Below are 21,188 nucleotides of genomic sequence, written 5' to 3' on the forward strand. Positions count from 1 at the left end.
TTATTCTTCCATTTTTCTTTTCATTTGTTAGTTTTTGATGAATCTTTTTTATTTTCTTGAAGAACATAGCCCACAATGCTTGCTCTGCAACTTTCTCTGAGTTTCTTTGTTTCAAGCCCAATTCATGCACCTCAAGAGATTCTTGCAATTCTTCAAGCTTCATTTCAGACAGGTCTTTGGACTCTTCAATGGCCACAATTGTATGACCGAATTTGGAAGTTAAAGATCTTATAACCTTCTCAACTTTATGAACTCCAGCTATCTTCTATCCACATGATTCCATTTGATTGGTCAACATCACCAATCTCGAGAATAACTATGCAATTGCAACACTATCACTCATTTGCATTTTCTCATATTATATATAACCTCAAAGATTGAAGTTTTCCCTCCTTAAATTTCTTATCACCTCCATACAACTTATTTAGTGTGCCCCACAATCCCTTAGTCTTTTTCTTCCTCAATTATCTTCTCAATGACATTTGAATCCACACACTGATGGATCAATAAAAGACTTTTCCATCCTTTTTTCTCAATTCACGATGATAAGTATTTTGCGCCTCAGTAGCATTTGTCTCTAATGCTAATAAATCATGATTCATGATTTCAAGCACATCTTGAAAGTTGAATATAACTTTCATTTGCGCACACCATCTATCATAGTATTCTCCTTGAAACACTAGTAGATTGACTGAGAATTGATTGGAATTTGTGCCTATATTTGTCGTGGATGGAAGCTATGAATCAAATCGGTGCTATAGATACCAATTTTTTGTGGCAACTCAATTTTGAAGTTATTTCACAAATTGAGGAATTAAAGAGATATTAGAGCAAATTTGAAAGAAGTGTATGTTTATTGAATAAATTACAATACTTGTTCAAGATAGGGGGTATATGTACAGTTAGAGAAGATATAACAAATTTAACTAATTATAACAAAGTTGTGATAGTTTGTATGTGTTGCAAGTCGAACTTGCAACATTTTCAAACTGTTACTAACAGCAATGTAAAAAAACTAAATTATACATCTAATAAAAGAATTTCTAGAAGCCTTGAAAAGAGAAATGGTGCGTTATGAAGATAACACCTAGCTTATTCGATGTCTCTTGATGTGGATCGTGAGACACTTTTGGTTAGGTGCGATTTTAACGTCAACCAAAGAGGAATGCAAGACCTACTGAAAGAAAAAACTAAATGTTTGTTCTCAATTGTCATAAACTTGTACGAGTGAGTTTATCAGAATCAAAAGGGTTTAAGACTCAAGTAAATGATTCGTCAAGGAATAATTCATGAAATTAGTAAAATCAAATCGAAAGTATTTCAGAGAAAAATTAAGTACTCCTAAGTCAAACTATGAAGAAGTAGCATAATAGTCAATGTAGACAGAGAAAAATCGATTTAATCAATATATACTTATTCTGGACTGGCCCAATCGTTCCAATGAGCCCAATCCACTCATTAGCATGAAACGATCCAATAAGCATTGGCCCAATCCGTAGAACCGGCAGGAGGCAACCTCCCTCTTTCTACCGGGAACGGCTAATCGTTATATCTCCCACGACTAAGGATTATCTGAGCACGCTTGGCTTCCGTCCTCGGTAACGACTAGTTCCGTACGTTCGGCTAGTCAAGACCTAGTCAACGGTCTCCTATATTTTGGGCCAGAAATCACGCCCAGAGCCACAAATATAGTGTGACCCAATCTTCACCAAGGAGCACATTATAAATAGCCATCTACCTCTAGAGGACAAGGTAATCCAAACTTTGCCCAAAATCTCGTACTTTGGGTTGTACCTTGTTGTTTCCTTTCTTACTTTGGCATTGAAGTGTCTTGCAGGTACAACCTTTTTTTTTCTCATTTATCATCAAAGATCAAGCCTACTGTTGCTGGCCATCTGTTCTGTCCGACGCGAACAATACTATTAATTTTTTTATAAAAGATAAATCCAATAATCCCCTTCTTCACATTCTCTTTTTATTTGGTTCAATTCAAATATAAAGAGTTAGACATTTCTTTTAATAAAAAAAATAATTCGAGTGCGCTAGTAGTGGGGTTAATAGGACTAGGAGTATGTTCTTTAATTGATTTAGCTTTTAAGCCATCTCACAATATTCATGCACACGTACAAATTAGTCAACATTCAACCGACGTTAATTTCCTTGATTTGATGGGGTTATGTCCATTACTTTAATTCACCCTTTTAATCTAGTTGAGATTGAGGGGTAGAATGGGAGGAGCTATAAATGCAAAGTTGTTTTTGTTTCAAAGAAGGACTCTTCATAGTCAAGGTAAAGAAAAGAAGCTCAAGTGGGTTTCCTTTTCTTTGTTTGGGAAAAACATCATGAGTGCCTTTTGTCTCAAACTTGAACCATATGTTGTTCAAAAGAAGTATTAAAGGCCATTTGAAAGAGACCAATATTAAGAAAGAGCGTCTCTAGAAATTGAAATTTCTTACGAGCATGCATGGAACGAAGAAAAAGTGTCATGTATGAAGACTATAAGCTATTAAACAAATATATATACACTCATAATTTTCCTCTTTCTAATTAACTTTACTTTCGCAAGGTTGGAGGGATTGACCGGTTTATTGTGTCTTTGGTTTTCATTTTGAAAGAGAAAAAAATAATAATTTTAAAGACTTAGAATTGATTTAGAATTAATTTTAATATAGTTTTTTTATAAATAAAACTGATTATGTCTGCAAAAATAGTTATATTTAAAGATAAATTTAGTATATTTAAATGTGATTCTTACATTAAAATTTATTGATGAATTTTATTTTACATAAATATATCTAAATATAAATTAATTTATTATTTTAGGGAGTTCAATATTTACATATCTCATCTTTGACTATAGTAATATTTTTAAAAAATACAAAAATAATATATAATAGTTATAATAGTTTGTATATAAATATTTATTATTAAATAATATATACTACAAAATAGGTCAATAAGTCTATCATTGACTATACCTACCACAAGATAAGCATGCTAAATAGACAAATAGATTAAATAAAATAAAAATATATATTTAAGCAAAAAAAATAAAAATATATATTATATAGTATTTTTATTATTATTTGTGTAACATGTGCATACCATACCAAAATAATTTCAATTTTCTTTTTTTTATCTTTTAGTGGACGTCGTATTCCTTTTATAAATTTAAATTTGGCCTATTTAAATAAATAAAAATTAATATTGTTTGAGTTTGATAGTGTAATTTTTTGTCAAGAAATATATTATTTAGAAAAATTTTAAATGATTTTTATTTTTATTATATTGTTAGGATAAAAATTTTACATAATTTCCAAAATAAAATGATTTCGTAAAATCTTTTTTATCAAAGCTACACTAATGATTTCATATACTACTTAATAATTTAAAATATGAAAAAAAATTCATTATACAATGTGAATCTCAAATGGATCATTTTTTTATTAGATTTTAGCAAATACGCCCTTATAAAATTATAATGTGATTCTCATAAGTTTTCACAATTTTCCAATTGGTTCGTAAAATTTTGAAAAATTAGCCCCTATTTTTAAATTTTGATATTGATTCATTAACTTATTGAAACTTCATAAATACAGATTTACAAAGTCTAAAAATGAATAAATTTGTTCAAGACCTTTTGCCAACTTGTTCAAGACTTTTTGCCAACTATGAGCAATTTGATGATAAAAAATCTAGTCTCTGCTTTTCATTAGACGTCTTGTGAAACATATAAGGATTGCTAAATCTAATAAATGCTTATGCTTTTCAAACTTATAAAAGAAATGTTTAATGGAGATGTACTGAAACAAGTTTTACACTAATATATAATATATATATATATATATATATATATATATATATATATATATATATATATATATATATATATATATATTGATTATTGGTTAATAGTGTAAAAAAAATTTACTCGGTCAGTATGATTCTTTTGGACTTGGATCATCTCCTTCAATTTCTACTCTCCAATTATCTCCTTCACACTTTTCTCTCTATATCTCTCTAATATTTTCTCTCTCTTCTTCTTTTTATCATTTTTTCTTGATGCAATTAATTCTACTAAACTTGTTTTTGTGAAGGAGAGAAAAGGAGGGAAGGAGAGGATCCATGATCTAAAAATTGTATTCATACATCTAAGAAACATTGTATTGTTATGCATATATTTTCTAGATTATTTATAATAAAAAAATTAACTATGCCTATGATGTTAAGAAGTCAAAAGTATCCAATACAAATAATTTAAATTAAATTTTGATAGTGTTAAATATATTTTTATTTTCTAAGAAAATTGATGTTTAATTAATTCAAATAAAAATAAAATATGGATTGTTTCGTTAATTCAGTTTTATTAATTGCAAAGATATTGCAATGTGCGAATTTGAATTTACGACATAAATTTAATAGACATAAAAAAAAAGTAAAATACGAACTAAAGTTATGTGTTTCATTACTTGTCATATTTTTAGAAAGTGCAATAGTTATGCATACAAAATCGTTTCACTTAATCTTCAAAATAATAATTTTGTTTAGTGGAATTCTATTTCTTCTAATGTTTAGGTCATTATATTCTGATTATCGTCTTGCTGATTTTTTTTTTTTTTTGAGTTTTTCAAATGTTTGATCTATTGTTTTATTTTGCACATTTTTTTTCCCTCCCTATTGTTTTATTTCATTGAGTTTTTTCGGTAAAGTTTTTAATAAAGTAGATATTGTATATGTTTTTAACTATTTACTTTGGATTTCGGCCTAATCTCTTCATTTTATATTTTTTTTCTTCTATTTTTCAAATGTATATTATCAACTTTTTATTTTTTTAAATAGAATAAAATTATAAAAATTAACCATTTTTTACCATCTTGTAAAAAACATATTTTAATTAAGTTTCTTATAGTGTGAAGGGTATCTTTATACTACTAGTTTGGTTTTTTCCATGGTATGCCAAACTCGTTTTAGAACAAACAAAAAAAATGTACAAAGGTTTCAATAGAGGACAGAGGATAAATTAAGAATGTCTATAAATCATTTTGGCATTTAGTTATAAGTTTTGCTTTTCTTGGCTCTTCTGCTTTGAACAGAAAAGTAATACAATGACAAAAGATGATGCTATATAGTAGTAATTTACTATCATATATGGTGATATCATTGAAAGAAAATTGACCATGTTCTGAAATTTTCAATGCAATAGCCAAAAGGAACATGAATTCTAAATAGGCAGGAAGTAATACCAAATCCCTTTTACTAATTAATATTACTACAAAATTAGATCATTATATTAGTTTACCCATAAATAAATTATAATTATAATTTTATTTTAGTTTTGAGATACCGTCATTGTAAGGCAGGTAGATAATTTGCCCACTAGTACATAATTTGGTTGTTACAATTAATTCAAGTTCTGAATTTGTCAATTTCTTGTAATGGAATGAGAAAGAAATTTGAAGAAATTAATAAATGTATAATGCAAGTTGATTGACGAGTAAATATTGAGAGAGAAAATTCATAGAGTGCCGGTTGATATATAAATATACTAAAGTATCATATTCCATGGATTTGTTTTTTCTAGAATTTTGACAGGAACTGTTCCCTTGTTATTGTTCAATTGTCAATGCATATATGCATAAATGTCAAATGATTATTCATGTGAGTAGTTGAGGGATGAATTCCAGTAATTTTCCTATTAGATTGATACCAAAGACAGCTAGCTTGCGACTTCTTGTCCAATCAAATCCAATATAAAGAAGTTATTGCAAGAGGTTTTTTTTTTTTTTTGAAAGGGGAAGTTTTTGCAAGAGTTTTTTACTAAGAAAAAACACTAGAAATTAGAGGCATAGCATATTGGGTTGAAACTGAGTTTAACTTTATCAATTATTTAATTTGATTAGTTTAAATTTTAATGGATAAAATTCATTGTCAAATCCAATCCGCAGTTTAATGATAAAAATTAAATTAGACTAACCTGATTATTTATGGATCGTGGATTAGATTCGCATTCGAACCGTGGTCCTCCCAACTAAATTCAGGATCAATCACCACTAAACCAATTAACGATTGGTGGATAAATCGTCTTGTATAAGAATACTTTTGATTTAATTTGATATGTAATTAATAATTGTAATTTTATAAATATAAAATAATTAGTATAAATTCACATTTTTATATAGTTGTTTTTGTGAGAAAACTAATAACTCAAGTGATTTGAATTATAAAGTAAATAAATTATTAATACTTATAAATCAACTATATTTTAAACTAAATTTGTTTGAGAAATATATTTTAAATAGAATCAAATTATATAATAAAAAATCATATATTTGAATTAAAATGATGACAAGATTTTAATAGTTAGAATGTAAAATACTTAAATTATAAAATAATAGAAGTGCTTCTTTATATATATATATATATATATATATATATATATATATATATATATATATATATATATATATATATATATATATATATATGATATTTAGAAAGTTAAATTGAATAATTGAAGATAATTGTAAAAGTAAATGTAATGGTAAAAAAGTATTGGTGTGTGTGGTATTCCTACAAAGGTAGGGGATATTTATAGGTCTTAGTAGATTTATAACCGTTTTAGGCGGTTAGGACTTGCCCGCGACGGTGAAAGGGCATGTATTGTGGTGTTATAGCGTTTACAGTGGTTTTAGAGGGTCAGCTCATGTGAGATGAGAGATTCAGTATGTAAGCATTGTGCTTAAGGTATGAATGATCTCCCTCTCTCCTGTTAGGGGAGAAGTAGAGACCCTTGGGCCTAAGATTTAGGAAACCCTAAAAGGTAGTAATCACTCTTTCTTGATTCGGGGAGGTTAAATTGAATAATTGAAGATAATTGTAAAAGTAAATGTAATGGTAAAAAAGTATTGGTGTGTGTGGTATTCCTACAAAGGTAGGGGATATTTATAGGTCTTAGTAGATTTATAACCGTTTTAGGCGGTTAGGACTTGCCCGCGACGGTGAAAGGGCATGTATTGTGGTGTTATAGCGTTTACAGTGGTTTTAGAGGGTCAGCTCATGTGAGATGAGAGATTCAGTATGTAAGCATTGTGCTTAAGGTATGAATGATCTCCCTCTCTCCTGTTAGGGGAGAAGTAGAGACCCTTGGGCCTAAGATTTAGGAAACCCTAAAAGGTAGTAATCACTCTTTCTTGATTCGGGGAGGTTGTTGACTACCTATTTTGTAGGAAGTCATGGTATGACTTAGTCCGCATAACTGGTGGAGGGATAGTGGCGTTGTGCACGTGTCTCATTAGGAGGGCGAGCCCCCACACTACACAAAGGTAACACCCAGGGTGTCACCTCATGAAGCGGGAACCCTTGAGTCATGTGAAGTAAAGTTCGTGATTCTAAGATTATGTCTCAAATAACAACACTGGTTTGTTTGTAATGGATATGGTGTAAGTGAAATTTTTTAATGCGGAGTTGTATTCACATAGTGAATTAAGTTTTCTTCATTCTAAAGTATTTTCAAGATGTGCACAAGTTTCTTTAGGCCTACTTAATTTTCTAATATAAGTTGGATTTATCTCTGGTGCGAGACCTTAATAGTTCTTTCACGGTAGAAGACCAAGATTTCATCCCTTTTTCATTTTTCAAAAATATTGTGGGGGTTTTAAACTGTTATAATACATTGTTATTTTTCTAGTGCAGTATGTTGCGGAGGTCAATAATCGCTGCTATTTCAAAGTTTTTTTAACTGTAGTAGTTTAAAACCCCCGTTAAATAACCTCCGTTATTTTGTTGAAAAACGAGGGATGAAATCTTGGTCACTTACCGTAAAAGACCTATTAAGGTCTCGCGCATGACACTGAGTCAGATATGTTAGTTCTTACATATAGGATTCTACTTTGCAAAAGTAGAAACTTTAACTTTACATTTTGCTAAATTATCTTTTGTTTGCTTAGAGAACTCACTTACTCATAATCCCCATCTTCCTTACTTTAATTGACTTAGCTAGTCTAATGTTTTCTTAGTAAATTAAAGTCACCCTATCTCCTTCAATTCTCGACTATGTGGTGTTTATAACTTCCCCTTTTTTTATTGCTCTTTCATTTTACCTATAAATCACGTTAAAATAAAATATTCATGTTGTTTATTTTAAATCAAAAAATTCCTCTTTATCGTACTTTGTTAAGAAGGTAATTTGTTTGGGGAAAGTTAAGCTCTAATCGTAAATGTCAGAATACTATGTCATCATTATTAAAAGGGAGGGAGGGAGGGGGAGAGAGAGAGAGAGAGAGAGAGAGAGAGAGAGAGAGATTCAAAGAAATATATTATTGGTTAAAAAGATAGTTGTGATTTAACTCCAATGACAAAGTAGTAGCGTCTTTCACTCTTCTTAGCATTTAATAATATTTCTAGAGTTCAAATCCTGAAAGGTATAGTGAAAACGAAAAAAAAAACTAAGACTACAAGATAGGTTTGACACATGTAAAACATATGTAAAAGTTAACAATGGAGACAACATAATGAAACCTTTTTCTTACGATGGCTAAAAAGATCCATGTGTGATGTTTATATTTTTGGTAATTTACACAGTGATTGCATAAAGAAAACAAAGTTGATTATTACTTGTGTAATTAGTTGCACCCAAATTTACTGCCCAAATGCGGTTGGGACTAACACTAAGAAAGGAAAAAATAATTTTTGTTATGCTATAAATCAAGAAGGATTTGGATATTCAAGTATCTTGTACAATTGATATAGTTATTCTCAAGTGTGTAAAATTAATGCTTTAAAGTACACAACTTTCATATTTCTTCTTCACATTGGGAGGTTTTTGTGGAGTTAACAACAAGTCCCATAAGTATTCCATGAGTGTGTACAATTGTCACACTATGGTCTCTAAGATTTGTTACCATATGTTTGCCCTCTTCACGATAGTTTCTAGCTGCAAAGGAACTTCTAGTGGCTAATGTGGATTTATGTACTTGCATGTATGATGTCCACATCAATCTATTTGTTTTTTATGATGAATTTTTTTAAAGTGGAGTCTTTATCAAAATTGTTGATCAAGTCCATATGGCATTAATGATGACAATATTATACGGTGAAATCGTCATCTGATGCAGTGATCAATTTGTGATGCGTGAAGATCAAGATATCAAAGCTTATCTATGAGGACAAAACATAATTTCAAGAAGCATTCGGTAAATTCAGTGAAGATCTCTATTCAACACGTGTGTGTGATGACGGTGTCTATCGGGAAAAGTTATCTCAAGCCTCATCAGAGAGAAGACTCAAGGTTATAGTGAAGTTTTAAAGTCAAAGATATTGTAGCAAGGAACTGGATGCTTCATAGTTGTGAAAGACAGGGAGTGGAGTGTGAAAGCTTGTTGTGTCTTTGTAGAGTGATTTGTGCCTGCAGAGGTATAAGATTAGCTCTCGAATTTACTAAGAAAAGCATACGCATACTTTTGAATGATCAGAAAGCCTGTCTTATTTTATTACGTTAACCATAAAATGTTTTGTGCCTAACTAATATATTAAAAACTCATTTTAATCGGGAGGTATTTGTTACATGGTATAATCGATTATCCTATTATGGTTAATCAATTATCACTCTTGCAACAATAATAATCGATTATTGGGTCTCTTAATTGATTAGTGGAGCCGCCTTTTGAAAACCTTCATTTTTGTACTACATAATCGACTCTTGATCGGTAAAATAGCAAGTGTACTATTTTGCCTCTGTAGTAATAATAAGGAAATTCCCCGAATGTCGATCTCAAGGACTGCGTAGTAATATCGAGTTCAAATTGTAGTTTAATCAAACAAAAACTAATGTTGGGGTTGTGTTTGCAAATTGTGACTAAACAATAATTAAAATAAGCAGAAAAGTAAATAGGCTTTTTGACAAATATGAGTATTATGCTAGGGGTATAGTGTGTGATTGTTCCTGTAATAACCTTGGATTTAGATCTCTTCAACAAGTTCATAACCTTTAATTACCGCCCTTTAGATTATTTTCCCCTAAGTCCTTAGTGGGAAAACCTTTGAACATTCATCCTAAATCCTAAGTCCTTAGAGAATTATGATGAAATCAAGCCTTTATGTTATCAAGAGTTAACCGGTAACTATAGGGTATCCCTAGTCCTAGGTGATATCTACTATAGTCTAATCGTACAAAAACCTTAACAACCGCTGTCCAGCTGGTTGTTAACCGTAAATCAATCTTGTTGGTCCAACAAAGAAAGCATAAAAACCTTGTACAATTAAATTGAATAAGAAAACAAATCTATTGATGAACTCAGGAATTCAAAATCATTACAGAATCAAATCAGGGACACCCCCTAGCATTAGGGTTTAGTTACTCATATTTTTCAAAGAAAACAAAATATAAAATAGATACATTACAAGAATTGAGATGAAAGTTGATCTTCAATCGCTTCCGTTCATGAAGACCTTCTTCTCTCCCAAACCCTTGTTTTCTCCAATCTTCAATCTTGTCTTCTCCTTGCCAAAAAGTCCTCTAATTCATCGTTAAAACTCTTCTAAATAGTGCAGACTCACTTAGGTTGGTTGGAAGTACCCAAAATTCCCCTTGGGTCAATACTTAATAAAAAATCACAAAAATCATCAAAATCAGCGTTTTAGCCAACACTGCTCGTGTCAGGCAACACGGGTGGCCGTGTTGGCCCTCTGAACATAAATTTTCGAAATCACTCCCAGCACTGCTAACACGGGTGCCCGTGTTAGGTAACACGGCCCGTGTCAGCCCTTAACTTCATAATTTGTCTTTGAGTTCTTCAGCAAAGTTGTAGCCCTTTTCGTTAGCAAAATTTCGCCACCGGAACCGCGTCATTCCGAGTTACGAAGCTCTAGTTATGATCAAAATACTACACGCCTGTCACGATGAGAAACATGCTGAAAATTTCCAGATCTCACACTTGCTAACACGAGCCGTGTCAGCCCCGTGACTTTCATCTCTTTTGCATTTTCTTGGCCATGCTTCATCCTAACACGGCCAGTTTCAGGTGACACAGGTGGTCGTGTCAGACCTCATGTAGCTTGATTTTTCACTTCCTTCGAAACTCCCGTTTTTGTACTTTTTCGCATAGATTTGTCTCGATTTATTCCTTTGAGCCTGCAAACAGTAAAATACACAACCAAAGCATAAAATGTAGAATAATGAAGTAAAACACTTGACAATATAAAGCAAAGACGACTAAAATCAACGGTAAATAAACGTGTAAAAACCATTGATCAAACTCCCCCAAAATTAAACTGTTGCTTGACCTCAAGCGACAATTACAAGAGAAAATGACCTTCCAGGCACACCGGTGTTCATACGTGAGATATCCGTTTGTATTGATCAAGAAACAGTTGGTCCGGTATTCACATGACGCGACGAGTTTCTGCTAGAACATTAATCCTTAAGCTCCCCTTTTGGATACCTCTCCAACTATGCTTTGAACTTAAGTCTCTTTCCGATTTTCCTCCTCTTTCATTCGAACAATCACATTAAGGCACTGCATTTCTTATAATGATCATCACATGCATGAGACGAATCAAGGCTTTTTATTTCCTTTTTCTGGCACCAAACGAGCAACATTTGCTACTTTTAATTACCAATGAAATTTTCAGACTTTGCAGTTATATATTGTCCTTTTTGGACGACGTTTGGGGATCAACCTCCTTTGGGCTGAATAACCGGGTGAGGGTTACCCAACTTAGCGAGCCGGTTGCCTTTTACCGCCTTTTCATCATCTGGTGCCAACTTTATCGATTTTTTTTCTCAACCAATCATCATGCATGTGAATCTGAATTATGCTAGACTGTATGAATAAACTACTCGAGGAGTACTTCTCAGGAGACAAGTACTATGGTGCAAATCTACACGTTAGACTCGTATTTCTTTTAAGGAACCAAGGGTGTTTAAACAAACCTCTTCTTGTCACATTATTCCGAACTTCCTGTCCTTAAACAATCCTCCCTTCATCTCTATATACTATTCCCGATCGCTCTTTAAGATCAAAACTCTTCAACAAAAATTAAAATTTCGGTCAAAATTTGGGAAGAACTCAATGTTTGGTTTTACACATCATAACAAAAACATAAAAAGAAAAATGCAAGAGTAAATCCTCCCCCAAACTTGAACTAAACATTGGCCCCAATGTTTCAGAACAAGCCCGAGAGGGGTGACTCACAGAGGGTAGCGCAACTCTAACTGCAGCTTCCTAGCATTCACCAGAAAGTCCCCCTTTTTATTTCCTGAAACAAAAAACAAGCAAACACAAAAAGAAAACTAAGTTGTTAAAAGCATGAGTTGCCTCCCACGAAGCGCTTCGTTTAACGTCGCATGGCTCGACGATCCATTCCCCTTGTTAGGGTGGCATATATGACACAAAGAACACGTCATCTTTTTTCTTTCTTTTGTTTGGTAGCAATCCCATGAACTTAAAGTATTGATGATGTTGCTGCCAAATCCATTTTAGCTTGATTTTATTGAACAAGGCATAAATGTCTTCCAGTACTTTGTCAATTTCTTGTCTTTCATCTGCCTTGTTGTAAAAATAGTTTTTGGGGATACTCTCTTGTTGAAGATTTTCTTGTTGGGTGACCACATCTTCACAAATTGTTAAATTTGTGGTTTTATCCAAAACTCGATCATCTTCAAGTTTCATTATTTCTTCTTCCCCATATTTCTTTTTTACCTCAAATTCTTCTATTCTTACTGCATCCTCTTCATCTGATATTATGCATTTTTCTTCTGGTTCCATATATTCTTCTTCCAACTCTAACTTTCTCCAAATAAACCTATTTGGATTAAAGTTAGCTTCCTTACATTCATTCATAAGGATTCTTACCTCTCTCTTATATGCTTTAAAAATTTTAGTCGCCTCTTCCAAGGTGACTCCTGAATCAGGCGACCAACATGCAGGAGATACAGGTGGCAATGTATCAAAACAATACATAGCTACAAAACTCAGACAATTTGTTAGTAGCAAAGTATAGAAGAATTCATGAAGCAAAAATAATCAGACTTTTTTTCTTTTTTTTTATAATAAAATCAAATTCAAATAAACAAAAACTGAAAACAAAATTTTAGTTGAAGAGCAACATAATTTCAATTGAACTAAAATTAAAACTCTATATTTTGGCAGTCCCCGGCAACGGCGCCAAAAACTTGATCGGTAAAATAGCAAGTGTACTATTTTGCCTCTGTAGTAATAATAAGGAAATTCCCCGAATGTCGATCTCAAGGACTGCGTAGTAATATCGAGTTCAAATTGTAGTTTAATCAAACAAAAACTAATGTTGGGGTTGTGTTTGCAAATTGTGACTAAACAATAATTAAAATAAGCAGAAAAGTAAATAGGCTTTTTGACAAATATGAGTATTATGCTAGGGGTATAGTGTGAGATTGTTCCTGTAATAACCTTGGATTTAGATCTCTTCAACAAGTTCATAACCTTTAATTACCGCCCTTTATATTATTTTCCCCTAAGTCCTTAGTGGGAAAACCTTTGAACATTCATCCTAAATCCTAAGTCCTTAGAGAATTATGATGAAATCAAGCCTTTATGTTATCAAGAGTTAACCGGTAACTATAGGGTATCCCTAGTCCTAGGTGATATCTACTATAGTCTAATCGTACAAAAACCTTAACAACCGCTGTCCAGCTGGTTGTTAACCGTAAATCAATCTTGTTGGTCCGACAAAGAAAGCATAAAAACCTTGTACAATTAAATTGAATAAGAAAACAAATCTATTGATGAACTCAGGAATTCAAAATCATTACAGAATCAAATCAGGGACACCCCCTAGCATTAGGGTTTAGTTACTCATATTGTTCAAAGAAAACAAAATATAAAATAGATACATTACAAGAATTGAGATGAAAGTTGATCTTCAATCGCTTCCGTTCATGAAGACCTTCTTCTCTCCCAAACCCTTGTTTTCTCCAATCTTCAATCTTGTCTTCTCCTTGCCAAAAAATCCTCTAATTCATCGTTAAAACTCTTCTAAATAGTGCGGACTCACTTAGGTTGATTGGAAGTACCCAAAATGCCCCTTGGGTCAATACTTAATAAAAAATCACAAAAATCAGCAAAATCAGCGTTTTAGCCAACACTGCCCGTGTCAGGCAACACGGGTGGCCGTTTTGGCCCTCTGAACATAAATTTTCGAAATCACTCCCAGCACTGCTAACACGGGTGCCCGTGTTAGGTAACACGGCCCGTGTCAGCCCTTAACTTCATAATTTGGCTTTGAGTTCTTCAGCAAAGTTGTAGCCCTTTTCGTAGCGAAATTTTGCCACCGGAACCGCGTCATTCCGAGTTACGAAGCTCTAGTTATGATCAAAATACTACACGCCTGTCACGATGAGAAACATGCTGAAAATTTCCAGATCTCACACTTGCTAACACGAGCCGTGTCAGCCCCGTGACTTTCATCTCTTTTGCATTTTCTTGGCCACGCTTCATCCTAACACGGCCAGTTTCAGGTGACACAGGTGGTCGTGTCAGACCTCATGTAGCTTGATTTTTCACTTCCTTCGAAACTCCCGTTTTTGTACCTTTTCGCATAGATTTGTCTCGATTTATTCCTTTGAGCCTGCAAACAGTAAAATACACAACCAAAGCATAAAATGTAGAATAATGAAGTAAAACACTTGACAATATAAAGCAAAGACGACTAAAATCAACGGTAAATAAACGTGTAAAAACCATTGATCAACTCTCCATATCACATAATCGATTATCCCTATCGCATAATCGATTATGAGGTTTAAAAGGCTCATAGATCCTTTCCTTTTTTAGCCACATTTTATCTTGTAAATATAGGGCTTCCCGTCCTCCTCCTTTCATTACACACCAGAAAAATGTATTATAAATACCATTCTTTCGCTTTTTTCTCTTTGTTTATTTATTCACTATTGCCTTAAGTGCTTTTGAAAATGAACCTTTTATCTATGAGGTGCTTGTATTATTATAATATCACATTGTGAGGAGTTTGTTTTAGTTGTAATTAAATCAATTAAAAAGTTTTTGTTTGGTTCTCGAGGTAAACTTGATAAAACCTCTGTTTGGTTGAGAGGTCTTCATATTTAATACTCTTGTTTGGTTCGCGAACTTAGTCTGGTGTTATAAACTCTCAGTTGGTTCGAGATTGTCCTAGTGGTAAATTATTAATTTTTTGGCCTTTTAATAATTAATCTTTATCAAAATTAATAATTAATCATCTAGTTCATTTATATTTTTGTAAGCTACGTGAAATGACTAATAGATTAATTATTAATTTTTTTTTTTGGCCTTTTAATACTTTCAATATTTTTAGTATGATATTATTGGAAATGGTCCCACAGAGTAAGTAGTCAACATAGTTCCGGGAGGAGTTCAGTCATGGATCCGACGTAGCACAGAAGACAGAGAAAGAGCCGGGCCGTCAAATTAGTTGACTTGGCTTTTTCCTTTATCGTGTCTTCTTGTTGAATTTCTTCTCATATTTCATTTCATTGCGTTGTTGCGTGTGTACTACTATGAGAGAGAACATGAAGAATATCATTTTCATCACGTGTAACGTCCCCGCAGTATTCGGGGGCGGTGGCTCTTTTTCTTCTTCTCATTTATGATTCAGTCAAAACCTTTCTTCACGAAACATACACGAACCTACCTCTCTTTTTTCTTTCCTTCTTTTTTCTTCATTGATTCCATCTAACCCCTTTTTTGTACTACTATCTTTTTCTTTTTCTTCATTACTTCTACCCCTCGTCGCATTCATACAACTATTTTTTATTCCTTGGGATTGGATTTATTACATTATTGCTAATTATATTATTTTTAATACTTGTAAAAAGATACTAGTACTCTCCTAATAACCTAGCTACATAGTAATTCAAACAGATACATTTAAATAACCAGATTAAGCAAGAATCAAGGAAAATTATTAGAAACTCTCTTACACAACACCAATCACAAATTTTAATTAATTAAAAAATAAATTTTATATTTTCTCTCTCCTTAATAACCACAACCACCCATAAATTTAAATAAATAAATTAAAAATTAAATAAATTAAAGTTTTTCTCACTTCTTATTAGTTGTTTATAAGAATGTGAATTTATGATTATTTCCATACAAGAATCCCTCAAGAATGAATAGTAAGGCCGAAATAAGGTAGACCAATTAATTAAAAAGGAGTATCCTCTTCAAAGTTTTAGATTTAAACTCTGTTAAATATAAATTATTTATTAAATAAAATTAAATCGAGTAAATCAGGATTGTTTTTGAAAAAATAAAAGTTTATTTAGTCAAAAATAATTAAAAATTAAATAAAATTATTTAAAACCTATCATGTTATAAATTATTTTATAATTTCTTTAAAATAGGAAGTGTCATAATTTATATTAATATGCTATTAGATAAACTCGAATAAATCAATGTTGACAAACATTATTATCATTAACTATTTAATTTTTTTAGTTTATTTAAACAATACTTAAATTCCTTTTTAATAAATGTTTAAATAAAATATGTTTTTAAATAGATTAATAGCTAAATAAATTTTGAAAAACAACACACTCGAAACTAAAAATAAGTTTATAGTAGTAATAGACTGCAAATGAAAGTTAACTTTAAATATTTTTGTAACACAAACTCATTGACAAAGTATAACTCATCTATTCTCACTCCCTATTTGCAAGGCAGAGATAATAGTAATAATAATATGAAATATATTGGCAAACTGTGGACGTGTGATTGTATGGTTAATTTGAAATTTGTGTGTGGAGGGAGATAACCTACCTAGCATTCAAATTTGGGACACTGTCCAACCTGACGCACCATCTTACGCAACAGTTTGAGGACTAATAATAAAATACAATAAATATCGTGGAATTTTCATCCAATCCAAATTTCTTTTTCCATCTGGTCCACGTTCCTTCTATTCCAAAACTCTTTTTATACCCTAATCCATTTCACTGGTGAAAGACTTCATCTACCTCTTCCCCCTCTCTCTCTCTAAACTCTTTCCTTTTCCTTCTTCATCTCTCTATAATCTCTCTGGTTTTTCCCTTTTTGTGTTTTCATTATTTATTATATGGACAAAGGTTGGGGACTTGCTCTTGACACTTCTTCTTCCTCTCCGATTCCAATATCTCACTCTTTTTTACCTTCCAAACACACCAACACCACCAACGATAGAATGTTTCCTATTTTAGGCTTCCCTGTAAACCTCACCCGCAACACCAACGCTGAAGACGATGGTGATCGGAAAATAACCGGCGAAGTCGATTTCTTCTCTGAAAGAAACACATCATCACCTTCAGCTTCACACGATCATCATGTTGTCAAACACAATAACATCAAAAAGGAGATCATTTCAACCGATGTAAAACCTTCCACTTCCAATATTCACGTTAATGTAAGCTTCTTAATTATTATTAGCCTCTCATAATTATTATCAAATCTTGTTTATAATTATAAATAATAGCGTGTGTCTTCTATTGATTAATTAATTTTGATTCAAATATTATAGACCGGCTTACAACTTGCAAACACCGGAAGTGATCAATCTGCAGTGGATGATGCAGTTTCATCTGATGCCAAGACAACTGAGGTATACATAATTTAGTTTAATTTAATTTAATTTAATCTTTGAGTTTGTTATTGGTTTGGTAGATAATTAATATAAACTTGTTTTATTAATTCAGCTTGCACAGTTGCAAATGGAGCTTCAACGGATGAACTCAGAGAACAAAAAGCTGAAAGAGATGCTTAATCATGTTACCGGTAATTACACCGCTATGCAGATGCAGCTCATGGCATTAATGCAAAAGAATCGCCATACAGAAAATGAGGTAATTATAGAAAAGTAATTAGTATATAAGATTTCAGTTTATGAACCAAATTCAAATAAAATAAGTATTAGTTTCATAGATATTAATAGTAATTGGAATTCAGGTTGTTAATGCAAAAGCTGAGGATAAAAACCAAGGTGTTGGTGGAGCAATTGTACGGAGGCAGTTTCTTGAGATAGGGACTAATGGAACAGCTGAAGTTGATGATAGAGTATCAAATTCTTCATCAGATGAAAGAACAAGATCAAACACACCTCAGAATAGTCTTATTGAAGCTGGAGCTAGAGATCATATGAGAAATAACAATGGTAAAAATGGAAGAGAAGATAGTCCAGATTCAGAATCACAAGGTTGGGGTCCTAATAAGGTTCAGAAAATACTCAACTCTTCCAATGTTGCTGAACAATCAGCTACGGAGGCTACAATGAGAAAAGCTCGTGTCTCCGTTCGCGCTAGATCAGAAGCTTCAATGGTATGCATAAATTCACTACTAGTACTACCAAGTACTAATTAAATCATCATCAATTTATATTGAGAATGAATTCTTGATTAGTTTTCTAACTGAATTATGTGATGGATCACAATTGCAGATTAGTGATGGATGCCAATGGAGAAAATATGGACAGAAAATGGCGAAAGGAAATCCATGTCCTCGAGCATACTACCGATGCACTATGGCTGTTGGTTGTCCAGTTCGCAAACAAGTGAGTTTTATTTTTGATAATACTATCTCTGGTCCTTATTATAAAAAAAATTAGAATAATCAATGTATCCGGTTGATGTATAAACTTTCTAAATAAGAAAAGTTTCTTAATTACATAAATGAATGAAGAATAAACCTTCTGAATAATTGTGTTTTAATTAGAAACATTAATGTAGTGCAAAACTAATGATTGATGTTTTTGTTCATAGGTTCAACGTTGTGCTGAGGACAAAACAATATTGGTAACAACATATGAAGGAACACACAACCATCCACTTCCACCAGCAGCTATGGCAATGGCATCAACAACCTCAGCAGCAGCAAGCATGTTACTATCAGGTTCAATGTCAAGTGCAGATGGAATCATGACCCCAAATTTATTAGCAAGAGCTATTCTTCCTTGCTCCACAAGCATGGCAACACTTTCAGCCTCAGCACCATTCCCAACTGTTACATTGGATCTAACACAAAACTCAAACCCAATCCAAAATCCAAATCCATTGCAACAATTTCCAAGACCTCATCATGCACCATTTCAAGTGCCTAGTTTCTTTCAAGGACAACAACCTCAGAATTTTCAACAAGCTGCAGCAGCAGCATCGCTTTATAATCAATCCAAATTCTCTGGTCTTCAATTATCTCAAGAAGTTGGTTCTTCTCATTTAACAACCACACAAGCCCCAACACAACAACAACAACAAGAGCAGCAGCAACAACAATCTTCCTTAGCAGACTCTGTCAGCGCCGCCACTGCCGCTATCACTTCCGATCCAAACTTCACCGCTGTTCTCGCTGCCGCTATCTCCTCCATCATCGGTGGTGGTGGTCATGGAAACAACAACAGCGGCAGCAACAACAACAATAGCAGAAGTACAGTTAGCAACTTTTCAGGAAACTAAATCACTTTGTTTTTAGCCTCCTTGTTTTTTCAGATTATTATTCCTTTTTTATTTCAAAAAATATATTATTCCTTTTTTTTGTACATCATTAAGGTAAAGGCACAGCACATCATAAATGTTCATATTCTTTTTAGTCCATGTCTTTGGATTAAGAGGATATATATAGGAGAATAGTAGATCATATATGAAAGAAAAAAATCACTTCAATTTTTTTGTTTCATTTTACATTGAATAATCTTGGATATGTAATATGTTATTCAAAATTCTTAGACATGTGATATAGAAAAAAAGAAAATATGTACTATCTAACTTTTTTTTCTTCATTTGTTTCATCGTTATCTTTCCTTAATTTGTAACGTAACCTTTGTGGAAAATATTGAAAACGACATAGATATAAATTTAGTAACCCATCTACTAAAGAACAAAAAAGAGAAAGAAGAAGAAAAAGGTTGAACATAGAGAGCCAAGTGAATAATCCGAATAATTTTATTGGTCAAGAAATACGGCCATTAATATTTGATATTGACACGTTAATGTATGGTAGGAAGTAGTAATCCAAAAGTGGACTTAGCTACACTAATTTGAATTTGAATTTGATTTTGGGAGAGAGGAGGCTAGAGAGTTTCTTAGTAGGTTCGTGTGGTGTTGTTATACTACGTGATAGTAATAATGGTAATTGATGAGAAATAGATAAGGTCAACTTGATGATAAATACTATAAGAGAAGGAGATTGAAAAGTGAGTTGGTGGATGTTGATTGAAAGAAGAAGAAGAAGTATACAATTTTTGACTTTGTTTGCGGTTATGAATTATGATGGAGCTCACGTTCATGTTAATGGCACCTTAATACATGTTTGGAGTAATCATGTGAGGGTATTTACGTTAGGGGATGGAACCCGACATAAGGACATGTTACCTTGTGGGGTTGGTACGTACTATGTTTCCACCGTACGTTGCAGTCTTCGTCGACTCTTGTTTGACTTTATCCAAACCAACGCGGGGCACTTGTGTATGATTATGATTAACAGGCTCTCTTTCTGAGGTTTAACATGAAATAAACAAATGTGATTTTCTTTTTCTATCTCTTGAAAATTTTTAAATTTTAGAATTCAAACAATATTAACATTTTTTTTAAAATAATTTACATGATTATAATGAAACTAATACTACTTTATATTGGATTCTACTTCAAATTGTGTTTTGTTGTGTTAAGAGTTTCACATCGGATAATATATGTCATGAACATGTGTTTATAAATGTATTGATAAATTAGGTCAAACCACATTTCTTAAACTGGTATCAGAGTCTGGTTTAAGATTCGGTTGACCACCTATTAAGTTTTCGCTATCGAACCACCCATCATTTATTTTCACGCTGCAGCATGTGTTTATAAGTGTCTGGTTTAAGATTCGGTTGACCACCTATTAAGTTTTCGCTATCGAACCACCCATCATTTATTTTCACGCTCCAGCATGTGTTTATAAGTGGGGGCAATCCATCATTTATTTTCACGCTCCGGCATGTGTTTATAAGTGGGGGCAATCTTCACCCTACAAGCCGCCTATTTTGTAGGGACGAATTAAGTCCAACCACATTTATTCACTAGCACAAGAGGTGTCAAACCCATGGTAACAACAAAGAAAAGAATCCAACAAAATAAGAACCAAAACACCCTCCTCACAACAACAACTTAAATAATCTCAATACACAAGCTCGGATCGACAAATCAATCCAACCACTAA

At 32.5% G+C, this 21,188-nt stretch overlaps 1 protein-coding gene across 1 annotated transcript; it reads left to right on the forward strand.

The window, feature by feature from the left end:
* The first annotated feature begins 16,947 nt into the window (after positions 1–16,947).
* Positions 16,948–19,748, forward strand: LOC131595429 (probable WRKY transcription factor 31). Its single transcript, XM_058867775.1, has 6 exons — positions 16,948–17,409; positions 17,524–17,604; positions 17,699–17,845; positions 17,949–18,317; positions 18,436–18,549; positions 18,758–19,748. The coding sequence occupies exons 1-6, from the start codon at positions 17,086–17,088 to the stop codon at positions 19,445–19,447; spliced, it is 1,725 nt and encodes a 574-aa protein (XP_058723758.1). The 5' UTR covers positions 16,948–17,085; the 3' UTR covers positions 19,448–19,748.
* The last annotated feature ends 1,440 nt before the right edge of the window (positions 19,749–21,188 follow it).

Source organism: Vicia villosa, linkage group LG4 (genome assembly GCF_029867415.1).
Source record: "Vicia villosa cultivar HV-30 ecotype Madison, WI linkage group LG4, Vvil1.0, whole genome shotgun sequence".
In the NCBI taxonomy this organism is placed as follows: domain Eukaryota; kingdom Viridiplantae; phylum Streptophyta; class Magnoliopsida; order Fabales; family Fabaceae; genus Vicia; species Vicia villosa.